We start from the raw sequence: 16866 nt of genomic DNA, 5'->3' as shown, positions 1-16866 counted from the left end.
ACTCACTCACATTCCCTTTTCATAATCACTCTGTAGGTGTGACTCTGTAAGCCATTTGGCTCAGACTTGCAATATCACATTCAGAGGTGTCACTTTTGTGTTCTTTTTGAGAGTGTGTTGATGGCAACAGCCAAATAAGTACTAGGGTTAACATAACCCTACCCACGTTTCACCTCTTGAATTTATTGTTTTGTAACAAAAATAACAGGGCATGAATGTCCCCATCTTTCCTTCTAACTCACCCTGCTCTTTTCCGTTGAACCTTTTCACCATTCTGTCATTCATCTTCTCTTCCCTGACTGTTCTCCTTCCTTGTTAAAAGTGTTGCGGTTGCAATGTGGACAGTGGAGCCTCATCATCCCTGACTTCCCAGCACTAATGCCATGCCTCCCTCCCTCCCTGCCTCCCCCCCCCCAGTCTCCTCTCTCACACATCTGACTCTATGCTGGAGAGTTTCTCGTACACGTGCCCGTTGCTGCCATTGAACGCGCGCTGTGTTGGCCCCACACCCAGCGTGGAGCCGTGGAGGTTCCCTCCCAGACACAGCTCCATAGGGAACCTGGGGTCCACATTGGACATGACCCCAGCAGTGGCAGTCGCTGGCAAGAAGGACGTCACGCCCACGGAGCCCCGGAAGTCACTTCGGCTGTTTTTGGGGGGCATCTGCTGCTGCTGCTGTTGCTTTTTGATGTAGTATTGTTTGGCGCCGTGCAAGAGACACTGGTCGTCACCGAAGGTTGGGATAAAGGGGTTTTGGTTGACCCTATCCGGGTAGAGAGATTTGGATAAGGAGTAGGTTCCTCCTCCACCGCCCTCCATCATGGCTCTTTCTCTGTCCCTCATGTCCCTCTCCCCCACTGAGCGACGGTGAAGGCCCTCGCCACCTCGGAACAAGCCAAATGGTGACCCTGCTTCTTTGGCCCTCTCACCACCGTAGAACAGGGGGTCTCTGTCTCGCTCCCTCTCCCTCTCTGAGCCTCCATGCCTCTCAAATATGTGGGCGAAGGGGCTAACACCCTCCATGTAGCGCTCCTTCTCTTTTAAACTAACACTTCTGGGAGGATGCAACATCCCGCCCATTCCTGCACCACCCATGCCCCCATCGCCCCCTCCTAGATCCCCCATGATCCCACTGACTCCGACTGCCTCCTCTTTCTGAAGGTCTACAAAGGTGTCGTACGAGTGTTGCCGTCGGAGGGGCTTGCCAAAGCCGGCAGACTTCCTACGCTGGGCTTGAGTTTGAGGCTGGGCGCCTCCACCTAACCCCACAGCCCCCATGCCCCTGCCTTTCCCACCCCCCATCTGTTCCAAGAGGTGGTTGTTGTCCTCGCTGATGTCGTACAGGTTGCCTGTCTTTTTGCAGCCCTCGCAGCGCATGCAGGTGGCAGAGCTGGGACGGCTGTTCCCTCCACCCCCCGAGGATCCACAACTAACCCCTCCACCATACCCGCCTCCCCTCTCCCCCGCCCCGCTGCCATGCATCGACATCTGCTTGCCCCCTCCTCCGCTGGCACGGCAGTTCCGACACTCCCAGTCACCGCCTGCCAACCCCACCCCAGATGTGCCTCCCCCACTCTTAGACTCTGATTTCTTGGGTTTACTTTGTTTCAGGAAGTCATCTACTGACACCAAACTGGTGCAGTTCCCCCCGCCCCCTCCACCCCCCCCTCCAGGACCGTCTGTCAGATCCACATGTTCCCATTGGGGGACACCAACTTTGGGGCGGAACTGGTCCAAATAGAAATCCCTCACACTCTCTTTGTCACGGAACAGGTAGGATGTGCTCCCTGCGTTTCCCCCTCCTCCTCTCTTGCGTTCGGAGGGCAGTAGGGGCGGGGAGGAGGAGCGATGGCCGTGGTAGTGGTGGTAGCCTGTGTGGTAAGGCTTTCTCCGGTAGCCCAGCTCAATCTCATCCAGCTCTCGTCTCGACTTGGCCGAGGCGGGCCTCTTTTTCAGGCTGTCGCGATACTGCTTACGCTTCTTAGCATTGCCCTCCAGATTCCCGTAGGTGACAGTGTGAGTGGAGATGTCTGAAACGTCTGAATGGATGTTTCCGTCATCTTCTCTGCCCCCTCCCCCACAGTACCTGTCGTGCCCGGGGATGTAACCTGAGCTGGAGGCCCCTCCCTTGAAGGATAACTTTCCATACAGGTCTGACAGTCCTGATTTGAAGCCTGGCCCGGAGGGCGGGTTCTGACTGGCAATCAGGTCAAACTTACTCATGTTCCTGTGGGTCAGGGCAGAGCGTGGCTGGGTGGTGAAGATGGGTGCCACTCCTCCCCCTAGACTGTCACAGTCAAACATGCCCCCTTCCAGAGAGCTGTTGCTGCCCAGGCTGTGGGGTCTGTTAAGGGGCGGGCCGCTGAGCCCCAGGGCAGATCCTCCATGGTGGTGCAGGTAGTGGTCCTGGTACAGGTTGCTGTCCTTCAGGTGGAGGTTCCCGAAAGTCCTCTCCACCTCGTTGATGTAGTCGCTGAACATGTTATCCTCCGGCATGTACGGAGGCTTGCAGTCCGAGTGACCTGCCAGGCTGCGGCGGTGCTCGGAGATGTCGTAGACGGACGACTCACGACGGATAAAGTCCAGGGCGCTGTGAGGCGAGCCGTTGACCCCGGACAGGGAGGCCATGTTCTTAGCGGTTCGGAGCAGACGCAGGATGTTGGATTGGGTGTTGTTCATGGTGACCGATGGAGAGTCGAGAGCTGAGCCGCTCTTCTCCTCGATCTGAACCCCGTGGATGCAGCTGTAGATGCCCTGTGAGTGAAGAGGGTCATTAAGCAGCATTAGAGAGGGTAAGGGAGAGTCAGAGGCAGAATAAAGGAGAACTAAAAATAGGGCCGCTAAGAGTAGACTGAGGAGAATGAGAGGGAAACAGAGATTGTTAAATAACAAAAGCCATGTACATAGCCTACACAACTGTTGAACATACACTACACATAATAACTAAACAGAAATAAGTAAAGAAGTGTTCACTTCTAGTACCTCTGGATTTGACTCCTTGTTTCTTGTTTCTCCATTAAGTGATAAAATGATAAATATAGATTCACATGGACTGAATGTAATACATCTAACATATTTATACTGTATGTGGGTATATGAGACAGGAGAGCATGAGAAAGTAGGAGAGAGGAGAGGATGGGGAGATGATTGATAATGACAGAGATGCAGTAAAGCCCTGTGGGTCTCAGCGGTCAATACCTTCAATCAATGTGATTAGAATTCAGCTGAACAATACCCAGGGGCAGTTAATAAATACCCCTGGCATTGACTGTGGACCGCCAAGCAATAATATAAAACTCCAGAGAGAGGATGAGGCCAGGAAACACTGGCATAATGATGACAGAAAGACAAACCGTGCTATTTGCGTCCTGTGATGTATAATACGATATTCAAATACAAATGGATGGAGAGTTGGCTAAACGAGGTGTGACAGATGGATGAGTTGGATCAAATCAATCTGACCCAATGATTTTTTTTGTTATTTTGTCTGGGAAATGACAGCAGAGGTAATAGGACCCTTTGGCCGCCATTAAAGGTCAAAGGTGTACTGGTCAATGGCTACTGCTGGGGTCAGATTCCTTAACAGGGTCATTTTCATGTCATCTGTCCTCTCTCTCAGCCTTGATGCCATAACCACCATGATGCCAACCTTTTGACGTTTGACATCTCCCCCTTTTAACTGTTATTCATTGGTTGTCTCTGTGGTACTGTATCTCTCTTACTCCTACCTTCTGCCTCTTTGTTTCATCAATGTGCCCTCCATTGCTCCGTCTTGATGAGGCCATGAGCCTGCCATACCACTATTCTCCCCAGTGGCGTGTAATCATTGATGCCAAGGGAAGCCAGGCTTCCCCAAATAATGTACCAAGAAAAAAAGATACAATAAATAATTATTTGTCTCTCTGTGTTTTCATAATTTTCCTTCAATTCGCAAGAGGCTGAATGTATCTCACCGGAGACAGCATCCGAGCGAGCGAAACAACGCCCCTCTGTCTCTGTATGTGTAGGCCATCTACAGTATTTGATGCTGTCTGGTCATAAAGAGCATTGAACGCAAGGGAAGCCAGCGAGCATTTTGCCTCCCTTGATAAAAAAAACATATAGAATAATAGCCAATCAGCGTTGAGCTAAACTGAGTGAGCTCAACTGTGAATGGTCCTGGCGCACCAAAACATTTTGTGTCAAGGGAAGCCAGTTTGGCTTCACTCCTGTCACATCGCATCAAGAGAAATACGTAATTGACAGAAACAACTTGAATTGTTGCATCTCGTTGTGTTGTTGTCCTCTGGTGGCTAGCTAGCTAGCTAAAATTGTCCCTTTCCTAAATTAGCTATGGATGGAGATAGGGATTTGGACTTGTGGTTTTACTTAATTATCCGTACTGGCCAATGATTATAACGGCGATTCTGATCCAATCATAAATTCATACATTGTGCCCCTGAACTGAGAGGATGGAAGTTCAATATGTAGCTAGATGTAGGAGGCTAATGTTAACTAGCTAACGTTGCCCATGAAAGGAAGATAGGCTAGCGAGCAAGCATAAAAGCGTGTACTGTATGACAAGTCATAGACTGTTTCGTCAACATGAAAGAGAGGAGGATGGCATTGGGGTTTCTCTACAAGTAGGGTGAGTCAACATGTTTTTTCTACTTGCACGAACGTACGCATGCACACACACACACACACAAATCAGAACCATTGACAGCCACATCATATTTAGCTTACGTTGATTGGACTAAATTGTTTTTGTTATATTTTAGTTGTCACTGTATTAGACTAAGCATATGTCACGCCCTGGCTCTGGGGACTCTTATATGTTGAGCCAGGGTGTGGATTTTCTATGTGTTACTTTCTATGTTTTGTTCTAGTTCGTGTATTTCTAGGTTGGCCAGGGTGGTTCCCAATCAGAGGCAGCTGTAGCTTGTTGTCTCTGATTGGGGACCATACTTAGGCAGCCTGTTTGGCACTGTTTATTGTGGGATCTTGTTCCGGAAGGTTTGTGTTCAACCCAGGACTTCACGTATCGTTTGTTTTGTTGTTTTGGTTCGTGTTGTGTACTGCAATAAAAGAATGTACGCATATCACGCTGCGCCTTGGTCCGTGTCTAATAACGATCGTGACAGCATAGGTGATTTGATGATGTTGAAATGTTGAAGTTGAAATGGTGCTGTAATAGTGGAGGCAGCTCCTGTTTTCATTGTGACTTGTGGTAACTCTACGTGGTTCTAAATCAATAGTTGCTTAGTAGTCCAAAAATATCTGAAACATGAACTTTCTTCACCATGCTGTAGGTCATGTAACTGTTTGTTACATGCAATATGCTTTGTGGACTTCACCGGACAGAGGTTGCTCTCCGGTTTTGTGATGAAACAATGGTGTGATTGAATTTATTCTGCCACTGTGTCTTCTTATTGTCTCGGCCTTAGGCCTATATATCACGGTGGCAAGGCATATGAACTAACAGGTTATAGAGCAAACAATGCAATTATCACAACACGTAGGTTGTAAAATGGCTTTTTTTCTGGCTTCCCCAGTGATTTTACCCACGCACCACTACTGATTCTCCCATATTCTCTGTGACATGCTGTCCTTGTGTTTACTCAACCCTCAACCCTTGGCAATGTTAGATGACATATCATGTGTGCTCCGTTTGAGCTGTTTGCAGAGAAGAATAAACAAAACAACAGAATGCCTTAGCATTGTCTATGGTGCTTCATATTCAACTGAGATACTCCACATGCCCACGTAAAGTAAACATTCACAGACTGTCTCTGGGATTATTTGGGCTGGGATGTCTGAATGGTAATAGCTCTGGCCTGAGGGTTAGAAATGTAAAGTCATGGAGGCACCTAAAATCTATAACTGATTACAGTGTACATGTGGTTTCAAATGCAAAGATTCGCTAGCTGCCCTGTCCTTGAGTAGCCTATATGTGGATTTATGCAAATAATACTACAATGTGATCATTTGAAGACACAGCGATTAGGCTTAATACATGTACAGTACTCATCTAAACTCTTAGCTAAAGTCATTAGACGGTTTCTTAAATCAATGTAATGAATTGGTTAGTGAATTAGTTATAGTGTTGCAGGTGTAAGAGGAATACCTTTGCTAACGAAGCCCTGCTTACTGTTTTTCACCAGCGCAGAGGGGGAAACTGTAACCAACAAGGGCTTGGACACGTGACTCCGATCAGGCGTGACATATTTCTCATTCTTACAGTGCTGAGCTTAATGTTAATTGCGGTAATAATAATAACGTTTATTGGATTATGCTGTGAAATTCAAAACCAGAATCAATCCAGTGGCACAGGGAAAGGGGCGTCAATGGAAAATATAAAACTAAATGAGAATAAACCAATGTGAAGCCATACTCCAGGATTGTGAAAAGATAATAAACCATAATTTCCCTCATTGTTGTGTAATTATCCCTTGAAAATCTGGTGTGTGGCGATGAATACTAATAAACAAACATATTGTAGGTTGTTTCCTCTGAATATTTTGGAGCACTGAATCCTTTCTACACTCTTAGAAAAAAAGGTGCTATATAGAACCTAAAAGGGTTCTTTGGCTGTCCCCATAGGAGAACCCTTGAAGAACCCTTTTTGGTTCCAGGTAGAACCTTTTTGAGTTCCATGTAGAACCATTTCCATAGAGGGTTCTACATAGAACCCAAAATAGTTCTACCTGTAACCAAAAAGGGTTCTACCTGGAACTAAAAAGGGTTCTCCTATGGGGATAGCCAAAGAACCTTTCTGGAACAGTTCTTTCTAAGAGTGAACTGTATTCAAGGGTCACATCCAGATATTTACAGTCACAACAACTAGGAAATAATATCATGAATACATGTCATAATGGAACCTCACACAAATGCATACAGTCATTTTCCTCACTCTCGTCCTCATACAAATGCTAATGGTATAATCATCAACAATTACTAACCAATCTGTCTTTGGAATGAGAAGCCAATTGTCATGGACACACACCCAAACAACACACAGACAAACACACACTAACATTGACACGATAACACTAGACAAAAAACTATCAACTGAGGCAGAATATTAGAACAAAGACTACTCTTTTCTGTACTCCTGTTTTTCCTCTGCCCTGGTTTTCAAATGAAAAGAGCAATGGTGTGTGTGGCACTGTAGTAAATGAGCCACGTGGTTAGCCCCAAGCCTTTCACCTTGGTGAATTACACTGGAGCCATGTCAAAACAATTGGAACGCAAATCAAATACCTCAGGGTGACTTTGCTCCCAAATAGAACTAGTAATCTACCCTCATTTCTCCGGCCGAGTGAACAATTGATTTTGGCTCAACATTTTGTAAATATTTACCCCGGATGTGAAACGGGCAATAGCATCAAAACAAAAGAAGAAATCTGTCTGTGTTCAAACTAAACTCAGAGTTTGGCATTGGTTGGCCACTGGGGACATAAACTACACACATATTTCTGCCATCAGTGCCTATAAGCCTTCTACTTGACCAGGTTTCCTTATGGACTACCTTTTCCAAGAATAAAGCACTCTTGTTTACTGGGTATTAGAAGAAAGCCTTAGTGAAGAACAGCCATGTATGAGTGTGTGTAGACAGTTACTATGGGTGTCTGAGGTGGCCTGGCTCACCCTGCTGATGGAGAAGACGAAGCCTGGCTTGCCCGTGCAGTAGCCCATGAAGCAGAAGCGCAGTTGCCAGTAGAAGGCATGCTCGGCGATGAAGGTGATGAGCGACAGAGCCATGGCCGCCCCCAGCATGTAGAAGACGCCGGCCATGTTGTCCACATCCAGCTGGCTGCTCATCACCTCGTTCTTCTCATGGTGGCAGATGCCCGTTAGCCACATGGCCTCTAGCTCCTCCATGTCACCTGGAGAGAGGGACAGGATGGAGGGAGGAGTCAAGGAAGAGTGGGGACAGGATGGAGGGAGGAGTCAAGGAAGAGTGGGGACAGGATGGAGGGAGGAGTCAAGGAAGAGTGGGGACAGGATGGAGGGAGGAGTCAAGGAAGAGTGGGGACAGGAGGGAGGGAGGAGTCAAGGAAGAGTGGGGACAGGATGGAGGGAGGAGTCAAGGAAGAGTGGGGACGGGAAGAGGAGGGAGAGTGGGGACAGGATGGAGGGAGGAGTCAAGGAAGAGTGGGGACGGGAAGAGGAGGGAGAGTGGGGACAGGCGGATGGAGGGAGAGAAAGGAGGGAGTAGGAGAAGGGTGTGGAGAAGGGAGGACATGATGTAGCAGGAGGATAAATATTGGAAGGGGAGAATGATGCAAAGTGAGCAAAGAAAAGGTACAGGGACGAGGGGTAGGGAAAGACACTTGAGAATATAGGTCTGAAAAAACTGTAGAGGACAAACAATTAAAGGCTAATGCATGCAAGTCTTTGGTGGCATTTTAATGAATACATCTCAGTTTTGTTATTCATGACAGCACACTTCAGATTCAGTAAATAGACCCATGTGTGCGCATGTGTATATGGAAATATGAGTGTGCGTGCATGATGTGTGTGTGTCCACGTGTCCAGCCATGTCCCAGAGTCTCTATCTGTCTCTTTGTGGGTCACCTTGTGTAACATCAGCAGCAGTTAGTTCTGGCGGACTGTCCGTGGCAGGACTGGCGTTACTTAATTAAGCATACATTCAGATGGCTGTGCACGTCAGCAGAGCTCTCGCATGGGACCACTGGCCCCTGAGCATCAACACACACACACACACACACACACACACACACACACACACACACACACACACACACACACACACACACACACACACACACACACACACACACACACACACACACACACACACACACACACACACACACACAGATGATCGAATTCAGGGCCCACTGCCTGCTGCGCCCGCATGGCTCCTGGTCGACTAAGGCGACTGGTGTGGGAGATGGGGCTCAGTGGCGTCTGTGAGACCAGAGCTCCCTGGGGCCCTACGCATCCTCCTCTGCTCTAAGTGACTGTCTGGGAGCCTCATCGTCAAACCAGCCAGGCCCCCGTCTGCACCCTTCACAGGCCCCTGGTCTCTCAGCGCGTGAGGATCGCTTTCTCAAACTAGGCCACACTGAGAGGAGTGCATGTTGGGGCGTGTCAATGTGACATTGAGGGCCACTTGCTAAGCTTTGGCTGGATGTACACAGGGGACGGCACCAGATGATGACCCATATTCACACATAAACACACAAGAAAATATACAAGAAACTGTATACTATACATACAGACACAATAACTTATTGTCACCGATCCCTAAATACAGAAAAACACACTCCATATCCAAAGCTTATATATAGGTCGATAAATACACCTGTACATTCAGTAGACAGACACAGAGAAACAGAGACCTACACACACAGTCTTCGTAGGGCTGACCCACATTCACACACACCCCTTGTCCACAGAGTGTAGAAATACACCAGCAGCTATACTGGCACCTCTAACTAGGACACTATAGTGGGGCCTGGAGGGGCCTTGGTCCAGGATCCTCAAGACAGGCTGGAACACACCCAAATAAACTGGCTCCAGCACAGACAAGCTGCAGAAAGAAAAACTACTTCTATATGGCTTTTAATACAGCTATGACTGGTGCTCATTCAAGGTTGGACACAGCCATATTATGCACAATATGACATACATAGACAATACCTGTAGGATTGTGTGTGTTATATTTTAGCCAGTTGGCAAGTATGCCAAAAGTATACAATTCCATGGGGAAACATTACAACAGCACACTCTAAAACAATTTCCCAATTTTCTAGTTTTATTGCATTTCTCTCCAGATGAAGGCAAGTAATCCGACCGGAAAAACGTGGCTGTTTTCCATCAAAGCACACCGTTAAAACCCTCAGTAAAATGTCACGACTCCCTAGCTGAAATACATGAAGTCAAACTGTGTGTAATTCTAACTGAACGTCGATCTCACCGTCTCCAAAGAGCTGAAGGATGGCCAGGTCCACGTGTCTCTTCCAGCCAGACTCCTTCTGGATGGCGATGCCGTAGCCCGTGGAGGCAAACACCTTCCCACTGCCGATGGTCACCAGCTTACAGCCCTCGTCCCTCCCGGCCATGTAGTTCAGCACTGCTGCGTCGTAGATGAAGGCATCCAGTTTACTAATGAGAGAATTTACAGTAATTACTTCTGGCCTAGCTTTACACTGTAACTACTCATCCCAATGAACCTGTTCAGTAGCCCTAATGTTGTGATAAGGATAATAGACTTCTGCCTGCTTTGCCAAGGGCTACAGTTGTCACGTACTGTATAATGGTAGACACTCTTGTGCTGGGAAATGAATAAAACCGGAGCTTTTAATGAGAAACAAGGAGAATAATTCAACTAAGATATGACAAAATACATAAAAGGAAATAGAATACATTACATAAGTAAAGTAAGTGAAAGACTGCAACAGGGTTGAGGGGGATGACTGAATTGACATGGAATTGACCCAAACCCTGGTCAGCAATAGGAGGACACTATGTTCCCCCATTCACCCAGACTAAGGCCCCGTTCCCCCTCCTCTCCCAGACTCCGTTCCCCCTCCTCTCCCAGACTAAGGCCCCGTTTCCCCTCCTCTCCCAGACTAAGGCCCCGTTCCCCCTCCTCTCCCAGACTAAGGCCCTGTTCCCCCTCCTCTCAGACTAAGGCCCCGTTCCCCCTCCTCTCCCAGACTAAGGCCCCGTTCCTCCTCCTCTCCCAGACTAAGGTCCCGTTCCCCCTCCTCTCCCAGACTAAGGCCCCGTTCCCCCTCCTCTCCCAGACTAAGGCCCCGTTCCCCCTCCTCTCCCAGTCTCAAACCCCGTTCCCCTCCTCACCCAGTCTAACACCCCATTCCCCCTCCTCACTCAGTCTAACACCCCATTCCCCCTGCTCACCCAGACTAAGGCCCCGTTCCCCCTCCTCACCCAGTCTCAAGCCCCGTTCCCCTCCTCATCCAGTCTAACACCCCATTGCCCCTGCTCACCCAGTCTAACACCCCATTCCCCCTGCTCACCCAGTCTAAGGCCCCATTCCCCCTGCTCACCCAGACTAAGGCCCCGTTCTCCCTCCTCACCCAGTCTCAAGCCCTGTTCCCCTCCTCTCCCAGTCTAACACCCCATTCCCCCTCCTCACCCAGTCTAAGGCCCCATTCCCCCTGCTCACCCAGTCTTCAGACCATAGAGGGCCTCGTCCACGTTCTTCTGGTGGAACTTGATCATGTAGCCATGCATCTCCTTGTAGTTGTTCTTGATGTTCCTTTCCGTGCTGCCGTTAGGGACCGTCCCAAACCGGAACGGAGGAGAGAAGTCATTGGGTCTTTGGAACTGAGGGGAGGAGAGAGAGAGAGAGAGAGAGAGAGAGAGAGAGAGAGAAAAAAAAAAAAAGAGAGAGAGAGAGAGAGAGAGAGAGAGAGAGAGAGAGAGAGAGAGAGAGAGAGAGAGAGAGAGAGACGTTGAAGATAAGAGGTGTTGAAGAGCGATAGAGGCATAGAAATAATGATGGCGTGAGGAAAGTGGTGGCAGGCAGAGGACAGAGAGAGAGATAGAAATCAAGGGAATCAAGGAAAGATGGACAGTGAATTGGAATGGAGGTGAGATAAGGCGAGGAGAGAGATAGTAAGAAAGAGCGAGTAAAGGACTAATGAAGTTTAATGACAGGCCTTACCTTCTTGTCGCTGAGTCCAGACACCTGGTCCACATACTCCTCCTGGATCATGAAGGCTGCCAGGTTGGCAGTGTAGGAGGCCAGGAAGATGACAGCGAAGAAGGCCCACACGGACACCATGATCTTACTGGTCCAACCCTTGGGGTTCTGCACTGGGACAGAGTTGTTGAAGACCAGACCCCACAGCAGCCAGATGGCCTTGCCGATGGTGAAGGAGGGCCCTCCAGGCTCTGATGGAGAGACAGGTAGTGATCACAATGAGGAATGGTCTCAGGGAGGTGTCTCAGTGTTGTAGACATGTTGTGGTTAGCTGTAGGATCATAAAGCACAATGTGGCTAGGGAAGCAGAAGGAACACGACTGATTGGACAACGGTGCTGTGCCATTCTAATAAACACCTGGGTAAGTGTGTTGTAATGCAGATGAGGCTTTAGTCCACTACTAAGTATGCCTATTGTTGTTGTATATGTGTGTGCTGTGGTTATGTCACTACCACACACGATTGAATCCATCATGATAATACTTTTTGGCACATCAGTTGTATTTACTGTTCTGTAAGTAGGCACCAGGAGTATCACTAGTTGGAATCCAACATTTGATCCAATTCGCACAAACACTGAATTCCCAAGGCTACTGTATGACCAGCTAACAATAGCACTCCTACAACGCTTTATGGAAGAGGGTCTTATTCTCCAGAACATGAAGGATGAGAGAGATTAAAAAAAGATATGGTCTCTAAATATAGCCCCATCATGAATAGGATGGAGAGACATTGATTATTTCTTTTTGGCTGGGAGATCTAATAAAAACTGGCCCATCCCTGTCAGGCCTGACATGTGATTCCTGAAAATATGGAAATGCATGCAAAACACAGGGCCCGCATTAAAATACATGAAGAACCAGGGGAGGCATATTTAAATCAATGGGAAGAGACTTCACCTGCACTCGGCTCTGAGAGGTAAAGGAGGACAGGAGGAGGGGCTGGGGGGGAGGGTGGTCAGGGTTTACTGGCAGCCATGTGGGAGTTGGGGAAGTTCACCGCGCACAGCAGTGTGTGTGTGTGTGTGTGTGTGTGTGTGTGTGTGTGTGTGTGTGTGTGTGTGTGTGTGTGTGTGTGTGTGTGTGTGTGTGTGTGGGTGTGTGTGTGTGTGTGTGTGAGAGAGAGATGTTCGTGCAGGTGTGGAGCCCTCTCACCTCTGCCGTCGGCCAGACAGCGGTTGTAGCCCACAGGGCTGAGGTACTCAAACACAAACACAGCAATCGCCGACACCAGCAGCAGCATCACGAACATCATCACCCACACATCAGCACTGAAAGGCTCTGAGAGAGAGAAAGGCCAAGGGAGGGAGGGCGAGAGAGAGAAAAATATGCAAATGAGGAGTACACAGCGAAACAAAGTGAGTGAGATAGAGGCGAGGGAGAGGAAGTCAGAGAGAGAGAGTGGGAGTAGGAAAGAAAAGATCGGAGGGGAATGAGACAGACAGAAAGCGAGAGAGTTAGGCACATTATAATTCAGTCTTAGTTCACACTGCACAGTACATTTGGGCGATACTGTAAAGTTGGCAGCGTTGGCAGTCTGTTTGTGGGTCACACTCACCTAGGAAGGCAGAGGGTGAGACGGTGCCGTTGCTACGGGACACCATGACGCTGATGCCCGTCTCGATGAAGGGCACCGAGAAGTCAATGACCTCTGACCTCTCCTTGTTGATGGTGAGGGAGCCCACCGCCATGTGGGCCTTCTTTGTCTCCACCTGAGATAGAGAGGTAGAGAGAGAGACGGTAGGGAGAGAGGGAGAAACATTAAGGAGATAGGGAGAAACAGTAGGGAGAGAGGGAGTGAGAGAGAAAGAGAAAGGTCAATGAGAGACAGTTTCTACACATCAAGAACAGTCAGAGTGGAGACTTGTGATCCACAGTGAGGGAGGGGAAGGAGAGAGAAACAGAACGAGGGAGGGGAGGCAGAACAGACAGAATGAGAGAGGGAGAGAGACCGAACGAGGGTGGGAGAGAGACCGAACGAGGGAGGGGAGGCAGAACAGACAGAATGAGGGAGGGAGAGAGACAGAACGAGGGAGGGAGTGAGAGAGAACGAGGGAGGGGAGGTAGAGACAGACAGAACGAGGGAGGGAGGGAGACAGACAGAACGAGGGAGGGAGAGAGGCAGAACGAGGGAGGGCGAGAGAGAATGAGGGAGGGGAGGTAGAGACAGACAGAACGAGGGAGGGAGGGAGACAGACAGAACGAGGGAGGGAGAGAGGCAGAACGAGGGAGGGAGAGAGAGAATGAGGGAGGGGAGGTAGAGACAGACAGAACGAGGGAGGGAGAATTGGGTTACCACAGTGGGTCATGGAAGCTTGAAATAGCCACCCCATTGCCATTGCCTCCTCTTTCCTTTCCTCCCTGCTTTCCATCCCTCCCTACGTGCCCCTCCATCTCTACAGGTATATGTAGCTCTAAATACCTGGGCCCTACAGCGCTGGGGTAAAGTGGGACAGAACTGACTGAGTTAATAAGGTGTGTGTGACAGAGGGAGGGAGAGAGAAGGGGGAGTGAGACTTTTGCCTTTACCTGTGGTCTGGAGGTTTGCATGCCAAGGATTTGTTTGTGTTAGTGTGTGTGCGTGTGTATGTGTGTCTCCCCAGGGGGAGCAAGTCTGTCCAGCAGTGTACTCACTTCCTCTCTCTCTCTGTATTCTCCCTCCATCTCCCTCCCACGGCTTGTACTCTCTCCGTTATGAAAGTGACCTATGTGGGTGGTACTGAGAATGAGCGAGCGAGAACTTTTGCGTGTGTGTTCTATGTTCACGTCTGTGGATGTTTGAAGCCAAACTCATGTAATCAAGAGTATTGCCTCAAATATTTTGGATTATGAGGATTAGGGGCTGCCTTCACTCCATCAATACCGACACCAGCGAGCAACATTAAGTCAGCACAAAATGGAGGGGAGAGACCAACTTTAACCCTGCATTGAGTTCTTGCTCATTGTGTAAGTCAAGAGGCATCTATGTGATCCATACGGTCCTTGTGAGCAGATCAGGGGTCATTAAGAGTGTGAGATACGGCCTGGCGGAGGGCCAGTGTGAGAAGGACGCTGCTGAGCGGCGCTGGGATGGGAAGGATGCTCTACTCCATTAACATTCCTCTTCTAGGTGTTAAAGAGACGGTACATTAGCACCCTTTTAGTCCACATGACACACACCCCTTTAGAACAGGTGACCATTCTGGGCTTGGAGGCCCAGTATCCATATTGAATCTAAGTGGCTTTGAATAAGAGAGTCTGCTAAATGGCTGAAATGTATAACGTCAATGTGGATTTTACTGTAGTAGGAAAATGGATATGTAGTCCTGTCTTGACAGTGGAAGGTTATTCAAACCTGAACATCCACTGCTACGGTAAAGTTACACTATGTATTTTTACCCACAGCCCTTGGGCTGTTACTAAGGCGAGGCGCAACACTAGAATTTTCCTGAAGTTAGAACAAAGTTGTAAACTAAAGACATTGCTACTCTCTGCCTCAGTGCAGCTGCTACTGCTGTAAATTAGAACTGACAACAACCTTACCTTGGGACCAATGTCGATTACGGGGCATCTTTATAACACAAACTGGACTTTCATGGTAGACTGCTCTTTACCCTTGAGTGAGGTACTTAACCTGACTGACATTAGCTATTGCCCAACTGAATAAACTGGTGACATGGAAGTGGAAGAGGATTGTTTGTCTGTAAGTCACTCAGAATGAGTTTGCCTTCCAGGTAGCTCCAAGTTAATAACAGAGGGCATGATGCCTGTTGGGATAGCCACTGACACAGATACGGACACAGGCATAAAGACACTGGCAGACAAACAGAAGACAGGTTGATACCTGCAGACTGATAAACAGACAGACTGACACAGGTAGCTAACCCCATGACACCATCGTACACAGACAGACTAGCTGCAGCTCCTGAGGCCCACCTCTCCCACCATGCCATTCCAGGTGCCGTTGATCTTCTTGCCGTGTTTTCCGTTGGTCACCAAGTAGAGGTCATAGGTGAACTTGACGTGCTTGGCGATCTTCTTCAGGATGTCGATGCAGAAACCCTTACAGCAGCGCTTGATATAGATCCCTGAGTCTACGGTTTTATTCCTGAGAAAGAGAGAGCGAGAGAGACGGAAAGAGCGAGGGAGGAGGAGAGCGGCAGAGTAAGGAGAAAAGCATGCAGAGAATTAGGGTAACATAAAATGGAGGAAAGGAAGAGAGAAAACAATGGAATAGAGGAGGGGGAGATATAGTAGGGAAAGTGCAACAGGAATAGACAGATTGAGGGAATGTAAAAAAAGATGTAAAAGGTGATAGGGACAACAATAGGCCCTATTAACACTGGGCATTAATACAGCTGTAGGCGGCAGGCAAAGATATTTTTTCCATGCTGAACAACATATGTTTAGACAGAGATTAGACAGAGGGGAACATTATCAGCATGCTTAAAGCGTTCTGCTTTCTATAGACTTTAACAGAGCTCTTCCTACCCCGCTAGCCTGGATTTGGATATCATCATGGCCATGTTGCCACGGCAGAGTGAGACAGGGTGGAGAGAGGAACATATTGAGACACAGGACAGGACGTACCCACACAGTTAGAGGCTTAATACAACTCAGAACAGATGTAGAGATACTGGAGGCAGACGGCAGATACTCATAATGTACTGTAAGAATGGGGTTTGAGGGTCTTAAGGCTTTTATTGTGGATACTGTGGGACAATATAAGGGGCATAACTAGAATTATTATACATCTTAATATTATAGACTTGGACACTGCTTTGACATCAATACTTTATATTATTGTTAAATACATTGTTGTGGAATTGTGAGAATTTCTGTGGTATTATACGCATTACAGTGGTGTTAAGGATATACATTGTGTTATAGACATTGTATGTGGCATTAGAAAGTGTTGTGGAGAGTTTTCCCCTCACATTGTTTGGAGCTGTCTCCTGCAGGGTACAGTGTTCCTCATACAGGTGCCACTGAGGGGGTCAACGTCCTCCACGATGACGAACGGAGCCTCCTCCAGCGTCACGATGGAAAGGTGGTCGTCCTCCCGGCTCTCTGCCCCTGAGTAGATCTCAAAGCGAGGCCACACGTGGTACTTCATGGACAGGGAGCCATTCTCCCACTTCCCCACCTGAGACAGTAAGCAAACACACTCCATAAGGCTGGCTTCTGTGTTCACAGATTGATGTT

The 16866-nt window shown here is 48.3% G+C and overlaps 1 protein-coding gene across 1 annotated transcript in view; it reads right to left on the bottom strand.

Annotated features, from left to right (window-relative positions):
- Nucleotides 1–426: 426 nt before the first annotated feature.
- LOC311105152 (glutamate receptor ionotropic, NMDA 2B-like) overlaps nt 427–16866 on the bottom strand; it is a gene marked incomplete at both ends in the record, with an annotated part of 77474 nt that continues 61034 nt past the window's right edge. Inside the window, 9 exon segments of the mRNA XM_084147194.1 lie at nt 427–2754; nt 7630–7868; nt 9929–10116; nt 11144–11304; nt 11645–11874; nt 12838–12963; nt 13241–13394; nt 15598–15769; nt 16599–16807. Of these exon segments, the coding sequence (XP_084003320.1) occupies nt 427–2754; nt 7630–7868; nt 9929–10116; nt 11144–11304; nt 11645–11874; nt 12838–12963; nt 13241–13394; nt 15598–15769; nt 16599–16807 (3807 nt within the window).

This window comes from Coregonus lavaretus (genome assembly GCF_964263955.1).
Source record: "Coregonus lavaretus genome assembly, chromosome: 2".
NCBI classification, from domain to species: Eukaryota; Metazoa; Chordata; class Actinopteri; order Salmoniformes; family Salmonidae; genus Coregonus; species Coregonus lavaretus.
This window is presented reverse-complemented; position numbering and strand designations above follow the sequence as displayed.